Source organism: Perna viridis, chromosome 9, assembly GCF_037379345.1.
Source record: "Perna viridis isolate PV_CMFRI_1.1 ecotype Kerala chromosome 9, ASM3737934v1, whole genome shotgun sequence".
Classification (NCBI taxonomy): domain Eukaryota; kingdom Metazoa; phylum Mollusca; class Bivalvia; order Mytilida; family Mytilidae; genus Perna; species Perna viridis.
This window is the reverse complement of record NC_142453.1, coordinates 15417133-15443445: the sequence shown is the minus strand read 5'-3', so window position 1 is coordinate 15443445 and position 26313 is coordinate 15417133. Positions and strand designations below refer to the sequence as shown.

The 26313-nt window shown below is 32.7% G+C and overlaps 1 protein-coding gene across 1 annotated transcript; it reads right to left on the bottom strand.

Annotated features, from left to right (window-relative positions):
* Positions 1-10233: 10233 nt before the first annotated feature.
* LOC148606938 (peroxisome assembly protein 12-like) lies at positions 10234-23959 on the bottom strand. Its single transcript, XM_088545451.1, has 8 exons — positions 23762-23959; positions 21119-21227; positions 20196-20308; positions 18343-18426; positions 17022-17245; positions 12816-12987; positions 11944-12032; positions 10234-10586 (listed from the first exon to the last, which is right to left on the bottom strand). Exons 1-8 carry the CDS (start codon positions 23882-23884, stop codon positions 10469-10471), a joined length of 1032 nt encoding a protein of 343 aa, XP_088401577.1. The 5' UTR covers positions 23885-23959; the 3' UTR covers positions 10234-10468.
* Between the last annotated feature and the right edge of the window lie 2354 nt (positions 23960-26313).

Sequence of the window (26313 nt, the reverse complement as noted above, 5' to 3'; positions counted from 1 at the left end):
ACATAGAAGAACTATTGTTTCAATTTGTTTGGTTAAACCGTGCATTTCAATTCTACACAAATTGATAAAACTATGCCAACAGTTAAACAGCATAAATCCAAGAATAAGGAAACTTCAGAAGCTAAAAACATTTTTGACAAATTTTAATGATAATAAAGGTATCTTTACAGAGCTTTGTACTAAAATAAAACTAGAGGTTGCAATAGTTAAGACAAGATCACCCATTCTTGTAATTAAAAGATTTGAGAAGTGCAACATGATATGACTGAAGCATGTCAAACTCTGTTCACTTGGGGCAAGTGTGGACACAGTATTAGTTTTTGACACACTTCAACATTGGATTTACAGTTCATTATGGAAACAAAGACACAATAAAACACAAAATTTGAAATTCAATTAAAATTTCTTGAAATCAGGCCGAAAATTAAAAAGTCAATATTTTGGGGATGGGACCCACTTAGGCCTCTTATAACTCTAAAACCATACGAGATATCTGAAATCTGATTGCAAAAATGCAGGCATGAGGAGCCCAATAAAAAAATATTAAAATCGGATTGATAATAAAAAAGTTAATCTTTTGGGGCATGGCCCAAATACCATATATTTCCCTTGGACTCAAAAGAAAAAAGTTAAGGATAAGTCTACACATACTTCTGAATAAAAAAAAATGGATAACAATAAACTTTTTCTATCAATTCTAATAGCAACATCTATTTACCCTTTTAGCCCCTTATTTTTTAAAGGAGTGGGGCAAATTCCTCCAAAAACTATAGGGCCTGCTGCCATGTGTGTAGAAACAATGTGTTCAAACTTCAAAAAGATCAGATAAGTTTTACTCAAATTATCATAAGTAACTAAAGTGAAATTGACTTTTGATCAACTACCAGTGTGTGTCATCTTAGTCACTCAAGCTTATATTGATACAAGTGTCATCAAAATCCATTAAGAACAACGATAAACAACTACAAACAACTACACAACGATAAACAACTAAAAAACAACTACACAACGATAAACAACTAAATAACAACTACACAACGATAAACAACTACACAACAATAAACAACTACAAAACAACTACACAACGATAAACAACTACACATGTCCCTGCTTTTCTGCATATGAAATACCTTTTCTGTAAACCATATTTTACTCCAGCAAAGATTCATGTAGAACTATGGTTTAAAATTGTCCACCCTTATGTTCTATGGGATGGTTAAAGAAGAACTTGCAAAATTTTTTTCTTTTAACCTTTTTGCCAATTTTAGATGTTTAGATGTTCTATTCTGATGTCAACAGTTTGTCTTATTGTCATTTGCCAATTTTAGACGTTCTTTTCTGATTTCAACAGTTTGTCTTATTGTCTTTGCCAATTTCAGATGTTATATTCTGATGGCAACAGTTTGTCTTATTGTCTTTGCCAATTTCAGATGTTATATTCTGATGGCAACAGTTTGTCTTATTGTCTTTGCCAATCTCAGATGTTCTATTCTGATGTCAACATTTGTCTAATTGTCTTTGCCAATTTTAGATGTTCTATTCTGATGTCAACTGTTTGTCTTGTTGTCAAACATGAAGATTTCTGCTCCTCATTCAATACTGAGGTTTTATAAAAGTTCACTTTTACCAACAATAAGACTTTATTTACAAACAAACAAGCAAGCAACCAGATGAAAAGTCCAATATATCTTCTTCAGTAAATCTATAAAAATACAATTACATTCACAGATAACATTATTGCCAATTATAAAAGACAATGCCAACTTTGTCTGTCCTTTATCAATAACATCTTTATAGTACTTTACATTGATCCCCCGTCAATCAAATACCTAACATTTCTCGTTAAGGTAGCTTGCATACCTGTGTTTTAAGGTAAATTGTAAGTGGACTAATACCTACATTTGTTGTCACAGCTTACCTGTAATACTTTTGTAGAGTTCAACAGGCTCTCTGACAAAAATCTGCGTTGATTTCAATAAGATGGGGTCAATGACGGGAGGCGTATTCTGAGGGGAATCTTCAAATCTCCATTGATTTGTATCTAAGGGAAGGACTTAAGCTGTCATCAGTTTTGTCTTTTGTGTATGATGAATGATGCTATTATCTATTTGTAAGAAAGGGTCATTTTAGTAGACCAAGGAATCTGAAACAGAACAATGAGTTCATTCTTATTAAATATTCCAATGATGATTAATTTTTATCAACAAATATAGCAAAATATGGCTAGACCATACCCTGAAAAACTATAATCTGTTCACTAGTAAAACAGATGCACATACATGTAATATCTAATATACTTCAATTTTTTTAACATCTGTAAATCTAACTTTTCCATAATCTAAACAAATACTCCTGTCTGAAATGGGCCAGGATAAAGACAAATTTCACTACAATATTTATCATTTTGTATGCTTAGTCAAAATCATTTTGGAAATTGCATTTTTTTTTAAATATAAAAATAGGAGATGTGGTATGATTGCCAATAAGACAGTCATCTACCAAAAGTCAAGCAATGAACAATTAAACTTCTACAGGTCACCACACTGTCTTCATTGATGGGCAAAACACACTGTAAAGCAAGCTGTAAAAGGCCCCAAACCTATTCATCAAAAATGATAAATCAATTATTTCTATATGCCAAAACTCCCTAAATTAATATCTAAAAATCCTAGTCCCATATGCACTAAAAATAAAAACAAAGCAGCTTTGTTAATTTTAAAAGAATCACTTTGACATCTGAGAACTATTTAAACAGAAAGTTGTACATGTAAATAATAAACAGGATTTCATAGATGTTCGCCACAGTATTTAAATGATACATTAAATGTCAGCTGGTATCAGTTACAATTTACCAATTTGTTGAGACATGTTTTAAAGATAATCTATTTACATTTTGTAACATTCAGTCAATTGTGTAATGCATATCATGGTAATTAAGACATAGGTTTTTACTGGACATGCAATCGAGGTAAAATTGTAGAAGATTCTTAAATGATGACAAGCCAAGTAAAAATTATAGAATAATGTCTAGACCTGTGAATTAATAAAGAAAGGTATTTTGGTAATCACAGACACCATGAAAATTTAAATTTTGGATTTTAACAAGGGGGTATAACTCCTGAACAGTAAATGCAATATTTTATCAGCAATTTTATTGTTTATTATTCACTGCATTACTCAGTCAGATATTTTTCTATCTCGGGATAATGCTGTGATACTAAATGCATTGGCAATTTCCAATTACAATCTTAGATTAAATCGACTGATATCGACAATAAACATAAAAAGAATAAATCAAGAAAACCATCAACAAAGCATCAAACCTAGCTCCATCTGACTGACCATGATGTTTTATGTCTGACTGCTGTTACTCTGTATGTTTTTTATAACTAGTTTTACTACTAGATTCATACACCACCCCTCCTCCCCCCTCCAATTGACAAATTTTACCCATGCTTTTGCTTCACTACGCATCTATTCTTTTCAATGTTGTTTGAATACTTCTTATATGAAGATATTTTAATTCTGTTGAAGTATAAGTATAAAAACTTTAAAATGCCAGTTTTAATCATTGCAATAAAAATTAAGTCACATTTTTCATAACAACAATAAAAAGATCATTATAATATCAAATTTTCAATACATATTCAATAAATCAAAAGCAGAAAAAATCTGGGTTATATACTGTGACTTTACAAGCCTAAAGGTCTATTTCAATTCATTATTTTAGTTAACTTGTTAAAACCTTATACAGATAGAATACAAACATAACCAAAGACCCTTCACAAGATAATCATGTTTACTTTCATAGCTCTTTATTGGTATTTTTATTTATGATTATCAAACAACGAGTCTATGACAATTCACTAGATGCTTGTTTTATTCCATGGTTCACATGTACAAACAATATCCATTCAATGTGAATAAAACTCAACTATACACAGGAAAATTGCAACATATTTTAAAACAAATCAAATCATATATTTAAGACTAGTATGGAAATACCTTCTTTTGTGCTAGTAATAACACATGAAAACATTTGGCTTTTACAAAAAAGTATACTCTTTTCATGTATGATGTCCTGTTTAAAGAAGCATAAGATGTTTATCAAAATGTTTTTCACAAATCAACTGTATTAGTCCTGAACATATGTTTTCATGTTGAAACCATATGAAGAACATATTACATATTTCAGATTCAGTGGTTTCCAACTTTCTGTTTTTTACCCTGATATTGCAATTCGTTATAGGAACTTTCAATTTGACAACTGCCTAAATTTTATCAGTTTGGTAATTCAATTACAAAACTTTTGAAAAATACATACTGCAATTTTTTCACTTAAACAGTGGCCTTGCATTATCTAATTTGCATTGATGAAAAATTTCAATGTTGAAAAAGTTCAGTTTTTCAGAATGCAAATTGAACAGTGTTTCAAATGTAAATGTTAACAATAAGCAAATCTGTTTTTGAATGTACAGCAATACACAGTGTAAATGGACAGACAGACAAACAGACAATGGTACACACATTGTCAAAAGATAGGCCTTTTAATTATAAGCATGTTGAAACATTACTTGGTCAGTCAGAGATTTATTTAAACAAATATTGTCCTTAGAACAAACATTTACAACTAGAAATTAAATTTTACCTTCACACAGCTTAACATCTACTTGTTGACAGGTTTAGTGAACTAAATTTATCTGTTCATAAGATGATAAAAGTAATTAAATATTTGAATGAAATACAGTATTTGTTTGAAGAAGTCTGAATGACCTCTTCAGATATCAAAATTCTTACTGTTACCATTACAAAATTAACCAGTTTTCTGAATACAGATCCAACTCTAATTAAGTGATTAAAAATACACAGAACTTTAAAAAAATGATTTCTACAACATGTTTAAAGCTATTTTACAACTACCATATTTACTGCAGATTGCATGGGAGAAACTAATTCATTAAGCCTATATCCTTTATTTAAACTATTTCCCCAACTCTCTATGGTAAAATAAAAATTTCAACAAGCTGGCTACAGAAATAATTTAAACCACTCATTACCGAAGTAGAATCTATACCTAACCAACTATGATCCTGTATAAAAAAGAAACGCAGAAAATCAGTGTGTGGGGGCACTAATTTCATTTCTAGGGAAAAGGTTCAAATTTGAAATAAAAGGAAGAAATTTAATTTAAATGTAAGACAAACAAAAAAAAAAAAAAAACAAGACAAACATTTTGTGTTAAATAGTTGAAGGTTCTTGGCCTGCATAAATGAAATTTCAAAGGTCCTAGGTCAGAAATTGAGGGTGCCATACCTTGGACCACTGTTAGTTTGAACCCTAGCAATTGAAACATGTAATCCACGTAATTAGTATTGTTAGGATAGCTTAACAAGATAGAGGGCCTCTTTTCTCCCTAATATATATAAGAGCACCACAGAAATTCCTCTGAGCAAATGAAGGAGCACACTAAAAAAACTTCAGACAAAATACCAAAAGACATATCATAAAATCAATACAAGGTCAATACATTAAATTTCAGATATAATTTTTACTAGTCTAATAAAAGTCATGTTAAAAGTCAATAAAGGCTACCTTTTACTGTCCAATTTAGATTTGCTATTGACTTGAAGATGATAAAATTTATCCTGTCAAACGGTCATAAATTTTTATGCTATCCTTTATAATGATAATTTTGACAGGAAGGAGCAATATAGGAAAGACTTTTATATGATGGTTAAGATGTTCATAGATCGCAAGAGTCTGTTTATCACGTCAAATAGATTATAAATCCTGTACAATTGGGGTCCTTGAAATCTTTATATGGGCTCGTTTGTCATACAGAGTGAATAAATTTCAATGGAAATATTTAATGCCCTGATCAAAAATGAAATTTAAAGTTGAATCCATTTGAATAAAATAGTCCCATTTGGGTCTAGGTGTCAAACGAATAGGCCAGCAGCAGCACTAAGCTTTTCATAAAAGGCGACTAAATAGGGCTCAGAACCTTAGCCGGGGGCTAGGGTGCTCTACCCACAGAGCAACTGGGTTGTGTGCCCTAGGTGGTGGAATGGGGTATCCCTGGTATGTTACATGCTGGGGTCATCTTGCCATAATAATGAAAACCTGACTGCAAAGCATAGTGTTGCACCGTGTTGGGAAAGATGTCACATTCCTTGCACGTTAAAGAAACTCTTCTGTGGTATTCTATCAGTAGGCTAAATTGCCCGACCCTACCCACCTCTCCCTATTTCCAGTGGCAATCAAACTTTGTTGACTCTATTGTCCTTGTGTCCAATCTCATTTATTTTATCATCATTTCATGTTCATCCCCTGAATCATATATAAAATATATTGAATTTCAATATTTCATTTTTCATATGTTTTAATAGAACAGACTTTTGCAATATATGACTAAAAGCAGGAGCAAATGTAAGTTTACATGTATGAAATTATATATTTTTTATTATAGCAGAAAATGTAGTTTGATTCTCTAATAAAAAAAAAGATTTTGAACAATTCTTAACTCTTTAAGCTGAAAATGTAAAACAAAGAGAAAATACAGGAAGGGAGATAACTCAAAATCTTAAAACTGTCAAAAATAAATGAGCTGATATCAACACGATTAAAGTCAAATAATCACTTGTTGTCATATTTTCTACTGTGAATACACATAACTTTATGTAGATATAAATGTACTTTGAAAACAAACTTAGATAGGGTTCATCACTCTGTACTAGACTATTAAGAAAATCAGCAAAAGATGGAGAATTTACACAGTTGTGAGCTTTGTGAACTTGATATGAAAATTCATTGGCAATGTGTTGAATGTGAATTGAAAATCTGTGTGAATTGCAAGGAAAAAATGCATCCAAAAGTCTTTGCAGGACAATTCTATTTATGCATTATGAAAAACATTTAAAGGATGCAGAATAAAACAATGATCTGACCCAGATCAAATGTGAGAACCACATGGATCAGAACTCCATTCTTTACTGTGTTAATTGTGACAAGCTTATTTGTCCATTTTGTGTTTTCTTAAATCACAAAATCATGTGACAAACAATATAGAGACAGAATTTGAAAATAAAGTTGGATGGATAAAAGAACAAAAGAAGTTTACAGAAAATTATTGAAGAGTTGCAAGCATATGAGGAAAAGATCAATTTTTACTTTTTAACATAAGTCAGGAAAGTATCAAAAAGAAATAAATGATCTTCAAAGTGCTTTGAAAAAGCAGAATAATGAATGCACTAAAGATCTTCTTAATGACCTAGAGACACAGAACAAAAACAGATGGACTTAATAGGAACAAAATCCCCATTGAATCCCTTTCACCTCTTCCTGAAATGCAATAACTTAAAAAAAAAAGAAAAAAAAAACTGTGGGTCATTTAATAAAAAAACAAGTCCAAAAACAAGGATCTGACTGAATTGTAAATAGGAGCTTTCTTCCATTACGAAAAAGAAACATTAAAAAAATCCCTCAAAGCATTTTCAAGGTATCATATGGCATGTGTACAGACATTCAGTAGTATATTATACATTGTAATAGGGACAGAGCATCAGTGATGTTTTATTTATGTAGATACTCCGAAACATGAATGGCTCACAATTATTCAATCAAAAGTGAGTAATAAAAGTGAATAATGATGGATCCCTGATAGACAAAGCCTAAATCATATTATAAATGGGATGAAGCGTCAGTGATGTTTTTTTTATGTAGATACTCCAAAACATGAATGGCTCAAAATTATTTACGGTTGAAGGATAAAAGTTTGATCTGTTAACACAGACCCACAGGGTGTATTATACCAAGTCTCACCTATACAGTACCTGAACAACAAAAATCCGTGCAACAAAAATTGCGATCGGTCATTGATCATCGATCAGTTTCAAGTCAGTCATCTATCCGTCAAACCAATCCATTTACCTGGTGATTGCATCACGTGACCACAGAGTGGTCAATGTATGTTACGGTTTTTGTTATTTTCTTTGTCAACTTTACACAAATATTTACATCATATCATAGATTTAAACATCATACTTTTATTTTACATATCTTTTATTTTGTAACGTCATTTCACAAAACAAAACTGCTATCAGAACTGTCACTGATCATCAGTCATCAATCCGTCATCGATCAGTCAGTCAACAGTCATCGATACGTCAAATTGTTGCACGGATTGGTTCAAGGACTGTACCCATAGGTTTAGGTTAAGATATCAGTGATATAACAACATAGTTGAGTCAATTGTTACTGGAAATGAAAAGCTTCATCCCTCATAGGCAAAGCCTAAAGTCATATAACTTTGGTCAAAAGACAGACCTGTATTATAAGTGGGTTAGAAAGTACAGATGAATAAGGCTTTCTTTAGTTATTTACTTGGCTTTCTGGACTCACCAATATTTTTTTAGGTTGCTTCATTACTCAATTTACTTGCTATATCAATAAATTAAAAACAAAAAAGTACCTCACTAGTAATTTTATTCTGTGTGTGTGTGAACAATGTAAAAACCACCATCATCACTTTTTTTAGGGGGGAGGGGAGGCAGTTAAAAAAGAAGAAATGCCTCCCTCTTTCATTGGTTTTCGTGAAATATGACCTGAGAACCAAGAACCTAATTTGAATGGCCTTAGATGACTAGTTCATAGTCAAACTATAACTCATGCAAAAATATATAAACAACATGCATAAAAATTACTTTATTAACAATAATCTAACAATAAATTAACAACGTTAGCACTATGCATGAATTATAAGTCATACTGCCAAACATATTATCATATTCTTGTCTTATAATTTAATAAGACAATTTTTACTACGTGTATTAGAAAAGATGCGGACTTTCAATTTGTCTGAGATACAAAATTTTCCTATTACCTGATTAATACAAAAGTTCATGAACTTTAAACCATGCCCCTTTTAACTGGACTACTACGTCAGGTGTTTCTAGAAAAGCAGAGGACGCTTACCCTACCGATACACCTGGTCCATGCTCCCAGTTTTTAGTGGAATCTGAGTTGCTTATTTGCTTTTGTTACTTTGTATGTATGATTTTAGTTACTTCATGTTCTTTGTTGAGTATTTCTGTTTTCCATGTCTGGTCTTTGTCCCTGGATTACATTCTTTTGATTACCTCTATAACCTTGGTTCCCTTGGTTACTCTCTATCAATGAAATAATCATGTCAAGTGGCATGTATATTGGAATAAATCAATATGAATTATCACATTTTTTTGCCAAAATATTAAATTATAAGGAAAGTATTAAATTATAAGAAAAGCATCTAATATCTGAATATATTATCTTGTATAAAGAACTTTGGTTTGATTTACGTGATGCAGTTTATGTTATGTGTAAATCGATCCAAAGTTCCTTATACAAGATAATATATTCAGATGGTTACATTCCTTATGTAGATCAAGGGCAAAGGATTAAAGAAAGAAATAATATTTCAGTTACTGTAAACATATTAATTTTCGCAGTTGCTAATTTTCACGGATTCTGTCAAGTGAACATATTCCCGGGTATCAATTTTTGCATTTCCAGAAAATGATAAGCATTCAATAGTGTTAAAACTCAATTTGCGGGTACTATTTTTTGTGCTTTTCTGTCGACCACGAAAACAGCAAAAATTATTACACTGCGAAAATTAATATGTTCACAGTAAATATAAAGTTATAATTCCCTTATCTATAATTTCCACAAAATGAATAAAAAATTGATTACAAGATTTCCTGTATGATTAAAACAATACAGCAATCTGTCTTCTGTATCTCAAATTTTAAATAATGCCAAATAAACAAATAGCATTGCAAACCCTAAATTTTTTATCTAAAGGTATCTCAAATATAGCTTGTATTATGTCAAAGTCTGTAAAATTCAAATAGTTCGCCATGCAATACAACAAAGGTGGTGATACATGTAGCCTTGAAAAAAAATCAAAGGTTTCTTGTAACAGCAGTTTTAATCAACTTTACTGAAACCTGACTAAGCTGATCCCCTTTTTGACTGAAACGTTTGTTCTATTTAGGAATGTGTTCAGATTATACAGGTTCTAAATGCACTAGAACTGACATAAAGGGAACTTCATAAGATGTCTGGTTTATACAGGTTTCCACTGCTACAGCTTCAGTATTTTTTTAGTGATGTTTTGACTGGTTTCCAGTTTATTCAGGGTTCAGTTTAGACAGCTTTCACTGTACATATCCATTGTATCCATAACTATAAAACATCACTACCACAGTGACTTTAATTCAAACATTTGATTGAAATGACAAAATTATACACAGACAAATATTATTCACGTGAAATCATGTGGTTTATACCAAATAATTGTATTTATCATTGCGTATTCAGACAGTAAAGTAAGAAAAAGGTGAGAGATCACAGCATTTGTTGCTATACCTTCACATCACTGAATTGCACTGTTTATATTTTGATTGTAAGCCTTGAACTGGTCTTAAGACTATGAGTCAGGGGGATACAGTTTAATTAAGTGCTCCTTTCTGGCAGGATAACTGGTTACTGGACAGCTTCCATATTCCTGTATATACTCATAGATACATGGGTAGCAGAAGACAAATCTGAAAAATACACAACAGTTTATCAAAACATGAAGCTGCATGTGTTGTCTTACTAGCTATATCCTAACTCATACAGGAAGATGACATTGGACAGCAACCAAGATCACTTAAAATTAATGTCAAATTCTAATATGACGTCCTCATATCGTCAGACAGTATAATGTCAATACAGCCTCACCATTAGCACCTGCACAATGTCTCGTTTCTTTCGCTGTCGCTTTGAGCCAAAAAAATGTTTACGCGATGATTTAACGGCTGAGAGATTATCAAATACTATACTGATACTAATACTGATACTTATTCAATAGATGGTTTACTTGGATATGTGGTTTATTTCTTAATTAATCCAACTTCCATACGGGGGAGGTTAAACGGAACAGTCGTTATTTTGGCTACGCCTAGGGGAATTTTTGTCACCAAAATTACCGTACACGTCATATTAGAAAAGAAATAATTCCTTCCGGGGGTAGATTTGTACTCATTTAAACATGGGTACTGCATTTATATTCGATTTTTAACAAAGAGCGACAGCAAGGTGTTAAATGAGAATATAAATGCCAAACCCATGTTAAAATGAGTACAAATCTACCCCTGGAAGGAATTATTTCTTAATCAGTATAAAGCCACACACCAAATTTGAAATAAATCTATCAATTGAGAATTGTGATAATTGACTCTTAATATCTCACCCACTGGTGAGATTGAACATATGATATCTGTGATGTCACAATAAATGTTCTATGAAGTCAATACAATTTAGGCAAGCAGGGAGTTTTGAAAAGGCTAGCATATCACTAAAGCATTTTTAAAAAGAATCAAACACCACTAGAAGCATAACTTTACCTTCCCCAAATCTTTGCACAAATCTTTTTAAGAAAATAAGGTTAAAGAAAATAAAATATTTCAATCAGTTTTTTTCATATTGATACCTAACTAAACTTATTTTTTCTAGGCCAAAGTATTTTATAGCAATTTTCCCCCTACAAATGAAGTTTGCCAGTAAGTCTCATTCTCAATTAACTGGTATTTTTGTCTGAAATTTCTACTATTGAATTTCTTCTAAACTAAAAACTGATTTATTTTCCATTTGTTATATCTGGGTCCAACAAAATGATGCATACATATAGTTCACAGAATTTTCTATGTTTTTTGTTATTACATGTACCAAATTTGCCATAGTCTAGAAAAGATTTAACGTCATATTTGTATCAAAGTATCAATGCTAGATAAGACTGCAGGCTTTACTCTATTAACAACCACTTTCTATGTTATTGAACTGGAGTTTGGGACCAAATCTCATAAATTAACTGGGGCACCTTTCGACACTTACAAGCACTATTTAAAGTACATTACTTACCCTGAAACAGAAAGTGCAGTATCATTTGTTCTTTTCTTCAAACAGACAGGACAAATATTCTGAGGTGGTAATGTTTCATCTAATTCTGACTGTAAAAAATATATAATTATGAAAATAACAAGATGGGCTGTTAAAATATATTAAAATTACTAACTAACAGACACCCCTTTATTTTGAGCAATAGGCTACTTCTTAAAATCATTTACCAAGAAGAGGTGTACTAAAGAATAACTGGAGAAAGAACCAATAATCAAACTTTATGTACTTACAAAAAAGACAAACAGATAGACAGACTGACAAGGACAAGTAAATGAAATCTAAGCAATGGGATAAACAAATCCACAAGCTCAACATCGGAGTTGGATATTAACTTGAAAATGACACTGACAGCCAGACCAGCACTGTTTTTTATGTTGGCAGTCTACTACATCAGAGATTGATTTACAAGGTCTATAAACAAAGCTGAAATTGGCAAAACAGGAAGTAAATATACAGTAAAAAAATAGTCGTTACGGTAAAATCCGGAATTTGAAACAGCGGAATTCTGGTAAAAAGCAGAAAAGAATAACGTCTGCTACATAAGGACATTGTATACCTATAAAAGTGATGACCGGGATCACATGTAAAGTGATGACCGGGACCTGCCAATCAATTCCATGAAAATTATGACATGTTTACTTTAAGCTGTTGACACATGTATTTGACAAAATACTTTCATGTTTTGAAGATTTCTAGAGTTTAGATTTTTTTTTCTATGAAACTAAAAATTTAATTGTCTTGGTCCCAGACACATGAAAATTGAGTAAAATTCTACATTTCTCATCTCAAATAGAAATTTTGATGATTTTCAAACATAAGGAGACTTTGTTTACCTTAGGAGGATCTGGTATAGGTAATGCCATTAGTGAAGGAGCATTAGTATCACTAGCGTACCACCAGTCTAAGAATTGTAAAAAGAATACTCCCACAGATAAGCCTGTCGATAGTGTTAATGCTGTATACTTGGCAGCCTTCCTACACACATGTATTACTTTTCTGTTAAGGCTGAAAAAACAGTAAAACATTATTCCACATCTATATCAGTTTTAAGAAAACTGAGTTTATTTGTCAAAATATGAAAAACATGCAGTTTGTGCTGTTAGACTTACAGAATACAAAGTCTACTTCAGTCAGAAAAACTGACATCAGAATGAATGAAATACACCATTCCACTAGACATCCTACCCACCTTAGTAAATGTGATTTTATGCTAATATGAGGATTATTTTTTTTAATATAATTTTAGACTTTGCTTAAGAGGGACTGAACTAGTTAGACTCAAATGAAACCTTTTTTTGATAATACAAGACCATGTTATAATTGGTGATGTCTTAATATGGGGAAGTTCCTAGAACACCAACTCTGTTACTGCATTCAAAGTTCAAACAATCTTATGGAAATTACATACATAATTCCCACCAGAATGATTGTGAGCCATTTGTGTTTCAAACACCTTACCTATTAAAGCATTGCTGATGCTTAATCCCCATCAAAACAACTACACTGTGTCTCCCAGTGATACAGATTTATACCACTGTCCTGTCATTATACAAGTACATGTAGTTGTACCTACACAATCAAATATGTCAGTCTTTAGTGACCTTCCAAGGGATAGCAGAATCATGGTCACGTAATACAGGTGGTTTTTATACACAGTGTAAATATAAACCACCTGTCTTATGTGACCATGATTCTGCTTTCCGTTGGAAGGTCACTTTCAACATCTTTCAGATAATACTGTATTACTTGTTAACATTACATGTAATGCCCTACATAGGACTATTTTAATCACAGTCTTATAAAACAGGTTATTGCCAAATTCAAGAGGGTGTTAAGGCCTAAAAAAAAAATTCTGTGTTTCTGACAACATCTCCTTCAAAATTAGGGATGGTAGGCAGGATTTTTTTTTATTTGATAAAAGATTTGCAGGACAATGTAACCTACCAGATTTTAACCCGAATAATCCCGTCCCACTCTGTATATGTTTCTCTTTTACTCAAGAGGTTAATGGAGGGATCGTAAAGGAACATAGACATAACAACTGGATTAATGGGGTTGTCCTGATCTGAATTTTGAACCTCCACATACGACATTATCATGCTGCAAGACAATTCTAGTAAAAAATCTATGACGGAAACGCCAAAAATCTGTACTTTTTTTGTTACACCATAAAAAAAATTAGGGTCGGTTCAGTTACCATAAACACAGAATTTTTTTTAGGCCTAAGGCTGATTTTATTGTAATGTGTATTGAAAGAGTAATCAAGGGAACCAAGGTTATAGCAGTAATCAAAAGAATGTAATCCAGGGACCAGACATGGAAAACAGACATACATAAAAAAGAACATAAAGCAACTAAAATCATACATACAAAGTAACAAAAGCAAATGAGCAACTCGGACTCCACTAAATACTGGGAGCATGGACCAGGTGCACCGGTAGGGTAAGTATCCTCTGCTTTTCTAGAAACACCCGCCAAATTACTTATAAAAAGTCAAGTTCAGGGTAGGCAAACGAGGAAAGGAAAACTATGACCTATTGAATAAATCAGATTTCGTGGTGCAGATAGATACACCATAACGATCCATGAGTTCATGATGATGACCATAAAACTTCAGTAGTGATGACTTCAATCTTGTACAACATAACCCTGTTTCATAAGCATATTTGTTAGAGTTCTATTGCGATACACAAAGTCTGCGTAGTTTCGGCAAGCTCTGGCGTAACGTATGAGTTGTGATATGAACACTCTATACGCAGGTGCTGAAGGGATGTTGCCACAGATGAAAGGAAAGTTGACAATTCTGAATGAAAAGTCATCATGTTTGTCGTAAAGTTTGGTCAAAAGTTTTCCTTTACCACTGATTTCTAAGTGTAGGTCAAGATATGAGGCTGACTTCACAGTGTCTGCAGTATCCTTTATCTCAAGTTCTTTGGGTTAGATGCTATGTATCAAATCCCCGAAATTAGGATTGTTTAAAGATAATACGTCATCTATATAGCGGAAACTGAGATTAAAGGATCTTGCCAAAAGATATTCTTCCTTCAGCTATAAAGTCAGCCTCATAAGAGTGAAGGAATAGGTCAGCAAGTACAGGAGCACAATTTGTTCCCATTGGAATGCTGACATTTGTTGAAAAACATGTCCACCACACTGGGCAAATATGTTGTTGATTAAAAATTCCAGCATTTTGTAAACATCTTCCTCTGTATATTTGGAAGATGATTTGGAATTATTTTGTACAAAGTATGAGGAATCTCTACCAAGAACTATATATTTGTATCTAGGTGTACCATCTTTTTTGGAAAAACAATGATGTATAATGTCTTTAAGTCAGGATTTTAACTGAGTATGGGGAATAGATGTATACAGTGTTGAAAAATCATAGATTTTAATGCTATTATATTCAGACAACAGTCTTGAACTGATTGTCTCCAAACGATCTTTAGAACTGTTCAGGATCCACATTGAATTAATACCACTACTGGAGTAACAAGTGTTGTGGTAGGACTGCAGACCCTCTTTGACAGTTGTGAGTATAGAAGTTATAAGTTTTGAAAGAAGTTTGATGGTACATTTTGCAGATCCAGCTATGAAACGTTGTTTGTATGGATTTTTGTGGAGTTTAGAAATCCAGTACATAGACGATAATTCACAATCATCGTCCTTGGTAGAGACACCAAAAGAGGACAGCAAAGATTTATGGTTTTCCACAATCTCTTCTTTGGAGAGTGTGGTAGCAGTATAGGTCCTGCCACAGCTATTATTTTCTACATCTACCTCTCATAATAAACACTGGATGTAAAACGTTTTGCAGACAGACACAATGTTGTTTTGGGCTTTGTCTGCTGGTACGACAACATATCTGTCATGTATAGTAGACGGTTCACAGTATTTGGGACCTTTAGAAAAGATATTACGCAGAGATTCCTTTTCGACGATGGTTAAATCTCCCATAACGACTTGACCAGAAGGACCATATTTGAATGGAGAGTTTTTGCAAGAACAAACAGGTTGTTTAGCCTTGAAGTCCTCAATCTAGAGGTTCTGCTTTTTATAATTGAAAATTTTGGATGTAATAGGTGAAATAAAGGAATATGAAATAATTGGTATGGATTTGTCTTTGAAATATGGGGGAATTTTTTGACAAATGAAAGCAACAAATAGATCCTGAATCATTCTTAAAAAAATTGAATTCATATATGATGTCCTGTAAAAGTCAAACAATATATTACCACTATGTCTATCCTTAAGCTATTCAGATGAAAAAAAAATAGTCAAAAATGGGGTGGGTCCAGTTAAGAATATTTAAGGGAACCAAGGTTATATCAATAATCAAAAGAATGTAATCAATGGACAAAGAACAGACATGGAAAACAAACACAACAAAGAACATAAAGTAACTAAAGGCATAATGGGCCTACGCCTCCCCCTTTTCAACAAAAAAAACTATCGTAACCTGCTAAATAATGTATTGAATATGGCAATTTATCATATTCATTCATTAAACATGTCAAAATCTGGTTTCCTTTTATACTGATTCTCGTAATTACACCTCCCCTTCACATAAACCTGGATCGGCCACTCTCTTTTTGTTATATTAGAATGAAAATAATTCATGTTAGGTTAAAGGTGCTGTACTAATTTACACATGGGTTTGCTTTTATATTTGTATTTTATACCTTGCTTATGCTCTGTATTTAATAATCAAAAGTAAAGATCCAGCCTATGTGTAAATGTGGATAACACCATACCCCCATGAATTATTTCTAAATTGTTCTTAATTGAACATGCAGTCATGTTCATACTTTCTCAAAGTTTTTACAATTTTATATACATGTACTGATTCTGGTTACACTTATGACCCTTTGTTATTATTAGTTGTACATTTCATGTGTCAACAGGTCAGTCCAAGAAGATATCTGAGTATTTCCACAAGATTGATTCAATCTCTGATCAGAACTAGCATATAAAATTTTATCTGGGTCACTGAAAATATACCAATTCATAATTATTTACAGTATAGTCATACTTAGTACCTTAAATCTTTCCAGATATCAGGACTATTTACATCAGATATCTCCATATCATCTTCTTGTTGGTGCACCAGTTCTACACCAGACAACCGAACCAACGGTGAATGCCATGGAGATTTACCAAACATGTAAGAGGTAAGATATACTAAGATACTGCTCTCCCAGATCATGTGGATGTATGGATATACAGCAACGAAAGCTTGGTACAACTTTGAAAAACTGGAGTTCTACAAAGATTTACATTGGTAAATGCCATGAAGATTAACCAAACATGTTCTTACATGAACCAAGTGTTATAAAAATCCACTGATGGATGCTGACACAAAAGTTTTCACAGGGGGCTATATGTTTAGTGAGGGAGGAATAAATAGCAAATTTAGTTCTGCAATCTAAAACAAACAAATTTAGTCATAAAATCTTTGAAAACCACAACACAAATTTGCCACAAACTCATATAAAATAGAAAGGATGCTGGAACAATCTTTAAAACTATCAGTCATTTGATCTTGACTGATAAAATTTTGGATGGACTGACATGTTAAAATAAAGGATCTGTCTATATTCTAATTATGTTCTTAAGCATCAGCTTTCTTCAGTTGAACAGAAATTTCAAGTGACTGACAATACAAAGCAATAAGTTCCATGAAGTATGTACTGCTATACAAAGCCAACAGTGCCACATATGATTATCACATGTTGCTCAATTCATATGATAATAATATAATTAATACATGATAGTCATATGATTGTCTAATGACACACCTGTTAATCCTCCCACGGTGATGGGGAAGACTATCACAAAATGAAAGAAAAATTCATAAATCCCACATAAAAATTGAAGATCATAGGGAGGTTTTTGGTTAAAATTACTATGTTTTCTACAAAAAAATTGAAATTTGCTTTTACATACAAATTATCCATGTGAGACAGTGTCAATGGGGAATAATCTCCCAAATAAACTGCTTCAAAGGTTAACAGATATGGTGTGTTTCTCTTTTGTAAATATTGGCTTTCCATATAATTATATGTAAGGGCTTTTCCAGGAAAATAAGTGTATGCAAGGGTTGCATGTCACATTTTATTATACCCCACCACCCATAGAAGTAAAATAACATTTTCACGGCAATGTATTAATATGTATGCTTTATAATACCCCACCAATACAATTTTAGAAAGTGCTGTCCAACCCCCCCCCTTTATATTTTTTCCAGGAATACCCCTAAACAGCAATATTTGTTAATCATATTTAAGTCAATTCACATATTGCACTCGATACGATTCTTACGTGTGTCACTTTAGGCTGTGTAAATACATGTAATCTTACTTGTCCAACTCTTCCTGTGTTAATTCCATGTCTCAAATCTTCAAACATCTGATCTAACTTATGTTTTATGTAAGGAACAATGACCTGCAAATATTAGTTTAACACATTGTAAACAAATATATTTTCATAGATACATGTTTTCCAATTTATTATGTCAATCTAATTATGCAGCTATTTATTTTCACTTCTGACATTCATCTCAAAAATGATTTCTATTACAGAGAGACTTATTTGTGGCAATTTATTTCAAGCGTTTTTCTTGCTGGCAATATTAGTGAAAAATTACCTCCAAAAAACAAAAAAAAAACTGTAAGCAATTTTTACTAACTTGATACGTATGAACTCTAGAAAATATTTTCAGAATTTCAACTCAAAAAACAAAAACATTCCTATAAAGCCAAATGTAATGTCAGTTTTACACAATTCTCTCTTGTATGCTGAAGTATAAGCTCAGATTAAGAGGTATATGAATATTCAGTTACATAACTAAGTCACCAGACATCAACTCATTTGAATATCTAAAGAATTACACACCATATAAAAATAGGAGATTTGGTAGGATTACTAATGAAACAGTCATCGAACAAATGTCAAGCAACAAACAATTCAACTTCTAAAGGTCACCACACAGTCATGGACAAAACCCATACCATAAAGCAAGCTGAAAAAGGGCCCAGACATTCTGCATTGACATCTATAAATATTTAAATTACTTGAAGTGACCTAGTTTTATCATGTAGCCTGTCCATTTTTGTTTTTGTTTATATTTAGATCAATTATTCAACGAGTCATAGTTTTCCTTTCCTCGTTTGTCTACCCTGGACTTGACTTTTTATGAGCAACTCGGCGGGTGTTTCTAGAAAAGCAGAGGACGCTTACCCTACCGGTGCACCTGGTCCATGCTCCCAGTTTTAGTGGAGTCAAAGAAGCTCATTTGCTTTTGTTACTTTGTGTGTATGATTTTAATTACTTCATGTTCTTTGTTGTGTATGTCTGTTTTTCATGTCTGGTCTTTGTTCCTGGATTACATTCTTTTGAATACCTCTATAACCTTGGTTCCCTTGATTACTCTTCCATGTCTGGTCTTTGTCCCTGGATTACATTCTTTTGATTACTGCTATAACCTTGGTTCCCTTGATTACTCTTCCATGTCTGGTCTTTGTCCCTGGATTACATTCTTTTGATTACTGCTATAACCTTGGTTCCCTTGATTACTCTTTCAAAAAGCTGCTCCAAAATTAAAACAGAAAAAAATTAAACAAGATAACATTTAGATGAAAACCATCTTGAAGGATTCAACCGTGGTCTCAATAAAGTGAATTATGAACATTTTGGAGGACCAAAATAACACCGAAAATTTAAGCTGATCTACCCTCATGCTCAATACTATATCTTTACACAAAAAGACACCAAAAATACAGCTCGGACAGAAATTTGTATTGCAAAATCAATAATTTGATCTTGAGGTCAAAGTTCCAAGTCAAAGGTTATCCATCAACTATAGTATGCCACATATCATTTTGAGCTGATCGACCATGGTGCCAAATATCTAAAGCCTACACAAAAAGACAAAAAAAGTTACAGCCCTGTTACAAATCTGTACTACAAAATCATTAATTTGACCTTGAGGTAAAAGTTCATCAACCATGGTAAGTAACACATTGTCTAGAGCTGATCTACCCTCATATGAAAAGTGTACATAAAAAAAAAGCAAAGTTACACCCAGGACACAATTTGTTACAGAGGGAAGGACGGACAGACTGAGAACTGAGAACTATATGGTGTCCACCACACAGATGCAGGGCCCCAGTTAAAGTTCTCATTCCATAGAGGGAAAAAAATATTTTACTCACCAAACAGATTACCGACTTTAAAACACAACTTCTTGGTAACCTTGGTAAATTCTGTAAATGCTTCTTTAATGGAACTCTCTTTATACCATAGAAGTTCTCAGCAAAAGATCCACCTTTCAAATAAAGTCATTATCATGAAACATATATTTGGAGTATTAGTTGGATACATTACTGAATAACTGGAACATCTATGTAATGACATAAGATAAACAGTTTATCAAAAATACATTTATACCACTAAAGGTTTTTTTGATCTATTGTATAAGGTATGAAAAGACGGGTGGAGAGATAATATACAATATTGGGGTATCAAAATAAAGGTGCATTGAAAAAGTGAAAAAACTCAGTTCTAAAATCAATGCAGAAAAAAATATCTATGCAATAAAAGAACTTAAATCAATTTCATCAGTATAGACAGTAGTTCTTGTGTGTTTCAATTATTACAACTAACAAACTCATTTTATTATAATTTGTAATAATGATAATAAAATTTTATTTTATCAAAGCCCTAATATGGAATATGTTTAATAAAAGTAAAAACTTGCATATTGTAAAGAAATGGAACTAGTGTTTTCATTATATAGATGTCCGTAATTAGTGCAGAAAGACAGTCATTAGTTATTTCAAACAGATGCCTAAACATATTTTATAAAAGTGCCATTTGAGACTTAACAAACTACATCAATAGAATTGTTTATCATCTTCATAAATTTGATTTCCAACTTGAGCTAGCACACCAAAAGCAATAAAATCATTTAGAAGTGAAGCTGACCATTGAAGCTGACCAATATTAAGCTGTTTTTCTTTGTGTTGTCTCTAACATTAGAAAGGTCAACATTCACAAAATTCTGTGCAAATGAAAAAACTTGTCAGTAAAAGTGGTGGAGATTTATAAAATTCTTGCCAACAGCTGATTTACTTACTGTACACATTTAAATAATAGTTTTGTAAGACAAGATCCAAGATAGTGTAAATTTCATCATAAAATCTCAACATCCATCCACATTTTTCTGGTCTTGTCTCTGCAAAAACCTGAAAGTAAAAGAAAAGATATGTCATACAAAAATGACAGTGCCTAGTTTACAAGCATTTTTACCATTTCCAATATAGTAGCTGGGGCTATAAAATTAAGCACTCTGTCCAGAACTTTTTTCTGTCACATTTTAAATAAGGTAATGTTTATAAGATTACCTGGTCAAAGATCTGATTGCTATTTCTATAACTATTTTTTTTGCAAGCGTGATGCATAGTAATAGCAAACCTTCATATATTAAAAAAGATACATTTGTACTTTCAATTTCAAACATAACTACACGTATACTGTACCAAGCACTTCATTAAAAAATCCTGAAATGATGCAACAACTCACCAAAATGTCATCAAATTAGGTGCCAGCATTTTTTAGTTATCTTGCAAAGAGTAAAGTTGGACACTGGTGTACCATAATACACCCTGTCTAGAAAACAGCGTTACAAAAATTTTTTTTATAATTTGTAATAATGCAATGATGTCTCTTCTCACAAGCACTTTTACTTTGGTATCCTTTTTAAGACAGATCGGGGATATAGATTTAAAACTTGATAATGACATATAAATCATACGGGACCATGCTTAAATATACCTAGCAAATACATGTTTTTCTCTGGTATGTAATAATTGCCCACTGCCTCTCTGTGGTTGATTTAAATATATTTAAGTCCATTAAAGAAAATTGTATTGTGATTTGTGACATCATAACCTATGACTAGTATTACACTTGCAATATTTTGTGATATTGACAACAGTTCTATATAACTAAATTTAGTTTAAGCTGAAATGTGTTCATGCAGTGCTTCCTATATTCAATTCAAATCAAAATCATGTTATATTTGATGGCCAATGTCTTCATCAATTTTTAAAGAAACTGTCTACTTTTTCCCTTCGGTTCGTCAGCTGCCAAACATACTGCTTCAAAATTGAGGAAGGTAGATTGTAAATGGTAACCATGATAATGAATTTAAAAAAATGTAAAATGAAAATTAAGGGATTTTATTTTACTAATATTGGCCCCTGAATTTTCTTTCAAAATCACTGGAAAGCGGTTTCTGAAATGCGAAATATCTCCAGCTTCAGAAAGATGCATGTGCAATGAAAGTGGAAGACTGTAAAGACAATTTTGTCATCCACAAATTCCTGCAATACATTGTACCATGACATCATATTGGAATACCTATGTGAAAAGTGGGATCAAGCAGCTCTGATACTAATAGGGTATAAACATAAAGTTCTTTGGTAGTATTTCACCAAGAGGTTGAAATATTGCAAGTGTGTTTTGCAAGATGTTAACATAAATCGATATCAGATTGAAATCCTGATATACTTGGTTGAACTATGGTACAATGTAAACAAGAGAGTGATGTATTTACCTTGCAGGAGTATTGACTAAGTTTGCATATAAATTAGCATGAAATGGTCAATAGTTTTATTCTGTACTGAAAACTGCACATCATTTTTCTCAAATGGGCCACATGCAGTGCTGAAAAGCCGCAGCTTAATAATGAAAAGTATATGAGATACACATAACTGTCTCATAGGATGCAACACAGAAAACATAAAGGTATCTCCATGAGCTTCTGCACATCCTGCTTTTAATCTGTAATAGAGGGTTACATTATGGTAAATAGGTCTGTAAATGAGGATTCAAGTCTGTCTAAACAAGGATTTATATAGCAAAGATTTGAATCTCACACAATTTTACATAGTATGATAATAAATTTGTAGCATGGACAATACACAGCGAGATTACCAATGATGCATTTCATTGATGCTGAGCAATGCCCTGTTAAAAACAATTAAAATATCCCACCTCAAGTTGCCTCCAGACTTTTTCAATGTTTTGTTTTGATCAAGACCTTAATCACTTATCAAATTTTGAACCTGGTCCCACCTTCAAAGGTGGTCTTCCCTCCTCATTTAAAATTCAAACTCCTTTTTCCCAAACTCGATCAATTGTCATAAAATTTGTTTAAAATTGATCAGAAATAGTATGAGGGTGTATACAAGGAGTTTTACAGCTGTAGCTTTACCTGCATTTGTGATATCAACGTTTTTATATGCCTGAGTTTTGACTCTTGTCTGTGTAGCCCCATCTCTGAGGGCAACTCCTTTTCCCAAACCCGAACGATCATCAACAAATTTGTTTAAATTTGATAAAAAATGATCAGAGGGTGTATATAATGATGTTTACAGCTACAACTTCCCCTTCTTTTGTGATATCAATGTTTTATATGACCTAATTTTGACTTCAATGGCAGTACAGGTGGCAAGTAGCTGTGGCAAGTATACTGAAATCTCGCCATGGGAGTTATTGCGATATATTATGAGATGCGAATCATTCTATATTCAACTCCTTGGTCTAAATATTAGTCCAAATAATTATGCCAACTTTGAAGGCTAATTTTTATTTTGCTTGGTCACCTCCATTCAATAAACGTCAATTAAAAAAATGCTTCATTCTCCAAGATCTGGACTTTCTAAATATTGTCATTACGACATTGACCCTGAGTCTGGCTGAGAAGCCAACTAACCTTTACAGCATGTTTTAATGCAGGCCTTATTGATGACATAAGACTTTCTTGGGCAAGGACTTCAAATATAGAGGGTTTGGTGTCAAAACCAGCTGATGTCAAGTGGGCAGCGCTTTCTGCCATGGTTTAGTAAGTCTGCTAGCTCGGTGTGACTCTTCGTTGAAGAAACCAATCGGTACTTTCGATACATCCCACACTTTTGATAGAGAAAGTCCAAGAACTTCCGATAGAAATGTATTACATAATGCAAAACGTAAAATTTAGATTTGTAACAAAACGAAACAAACTTTGAACTCAAAAATGACCTTGAACAAACATACTGTAAAATTTAAAGATAAAAATGTCTCCAAACTAGATTTTAAGATGACGATTTTTACAATGAAAAACAAATTTAAAGCATTTTTTTTAAATCGAGGCTTGTAATTTTACCATACATAGGTAAATGCCAAAGAATATTTTTGAAGATCTTTACATCATTTCAAATTTGCCAATCGAAAAAATATATATGTGTGTATGATTTTGCAAGGTGACAGAAAAGGATGCTCCATGCAGGCGGTGCAGCCATAGATGTCACAGCGGTGCGAGTTCGAGTCCCGCGGAGGAAACGACCAAAAATTTGTTTCGCAAATTTGACAGTTCTAACATCGTTGGGAATTTTTTATGACAGGGGAGATAATGTAAACTTATAGAAAGGTCTGAATATGATAATTAATCGTCTAAATAGAAGTCAACAATCACTCTTACTGGTTGACGGATCGTTAAAAACGATGCGGAACATAACAAAAAAATAAATTAATATCTAAATATGTTTAACATCACCAAATGATGGTAAAATTTACATTGAATATTTTGGATAACCGATATCCTTCTTCAGCATAAATCTGACAAAGTTCAAGATCAAAACATAGATTCTGAAGCTGAATCACGCCGTGGGTGATTTTACTTTTATCAAAGGCACAAATAAGCAAATGATAAGGAATCTGAATCAAAACGAGAACGGGGTGTTTTTATCAAAAACTAGAAATGAATTAAAAGTGGAAAACAATTAAGAAAAGTCAAATTATAATAGTATCGCGTATTGATGTATAGCATGTGGAGCTGTACCAGCTTTATACCAGGACCTAAAAATGATTTTTTTTCTCGTTTATTCCATCTGGAGAAGTTGTTTGTATTTTTTTTCATCCAAAAGCTTGCCCGAGACACACTTACATTTCGACCAGTTGTTAATATGTTCTATGATCGTAACAACAATGTTGTGGAGATACTCCTGGGTGTGTCCAGCAGATCTGAGAGGGAGGTCTTGTTTACATTTGTAGTCACTGCGATGACCATTCATGCGCCTGTTCAAAGGTCGTTCAGTTTCGCCGACGTACTGCATATATATACCACATCGGCACTGGAGAAGGTATATAGTGTTTTCGGTTTTGCAAGTCAGGTTGAAAAAAAAATGGCAAATTTTTTTTCCAGTGTAGTAGTTTTTAAACGTTTGGGTGTGCAGTATCTGGGTGCAGTCCTCACATCTTTTATATCCACATGGTTAACAACGGCCCGTTGTATTCTCTGCTCTTACTATACATATACGTCAATTGAAAAACTGCTCATATATATATATATATGTACTATATTTTGAAAACCTCACCTTTCATTTCTTTGCTTTTTATAAAATTTAGCCCAGCTTTAATTTTGCTGTATTCTCTACAAAAGTCTGAGTAGCAATATCCTGCGCAAAGGGTATTGAACGACCTTGAATACCAAACAAGTCTCTCACGGTCGATGTTAATGGATAAGTGGAAGTAACGAATGTTGGTACCAGAGCCCAGCCTCTGGAATACCTGTCTGAAGAACTCGGTCAGAGTATGTCCCACTAGCGGTTGGGCTGCTGTGTAGACGCTCTGTATTACCCCACTCTATAACTGTCTTGTAAGTACGTCTACAGAAAAGTGTTATTCACTATATCAAAGCTTTACACCTATATAGCAATAAGCAAGCGGAGTGATATATGCAGCGAATCGAGAAGCGGTTGAAGGTCTGCATACAAAGGAGATCATACGCTTTATTGCATTAAACGCATTTTCATAACCCTTTCTCAATTTAAACCCAATAATCACTATTACAACTGTTTAATTACACTGTGATTGGGTCATTTTACTCTTGTGAGTAGTATAAAACTGAGAGTCTATGTCATAGTGAGAGTTGCCAGCAAATTACGGTATTTATGTTTTGTGATTTTTCAAGTTGACTGGTTAACTAAAGCTGCTCATTCTAACTTAATATTTGGGATTTTCCCTCAATTCATTGCAAGATGATTTAGATATATATTTTATTTCTGTTGTAATAATGAGAACTGGTTTACTGTATATTTCGTGTTTGAATGACACTTTAGTGTTTCAGTTGAAGAAAAGCATCATGTATCACCTCATATGAGATAATTGAGTGTAATTTTAGTTCCCATAAAATTAAAAAATGGTCCTTATACGCTATTAAAAGAACATAAACTACTAAAATTGATTGATATTCTTTTTGAAACTCTTTTCTTGTTACCTTTTGCTTAC

Excerpts from the sequence above, each read along its gene's own strand:
- LOC148606938 (XM_088545451.1), bottom strand. The coding sequence starts at position 23,884 with ATGGCAGAAAGCGCTGCCCACTTGACATCAGCTGGTTTTGACACCAAA. Across the intron at positions 21,228-23,761 it reads CATTAAAACATGCTGTAAAG|GTTTTTGCAGAGACAAGACC; the intron begins GTTAGTTGGCTT and ends TTTTACTTTCAG. Across the intron at positions 18,427-20,195 it reads TAAAGTCGGTAATCTGTTTG|GTCATTGTTCCTTACATAAA; the intron begins GTGAGTAAAATA and ends TAATATTTGCAG.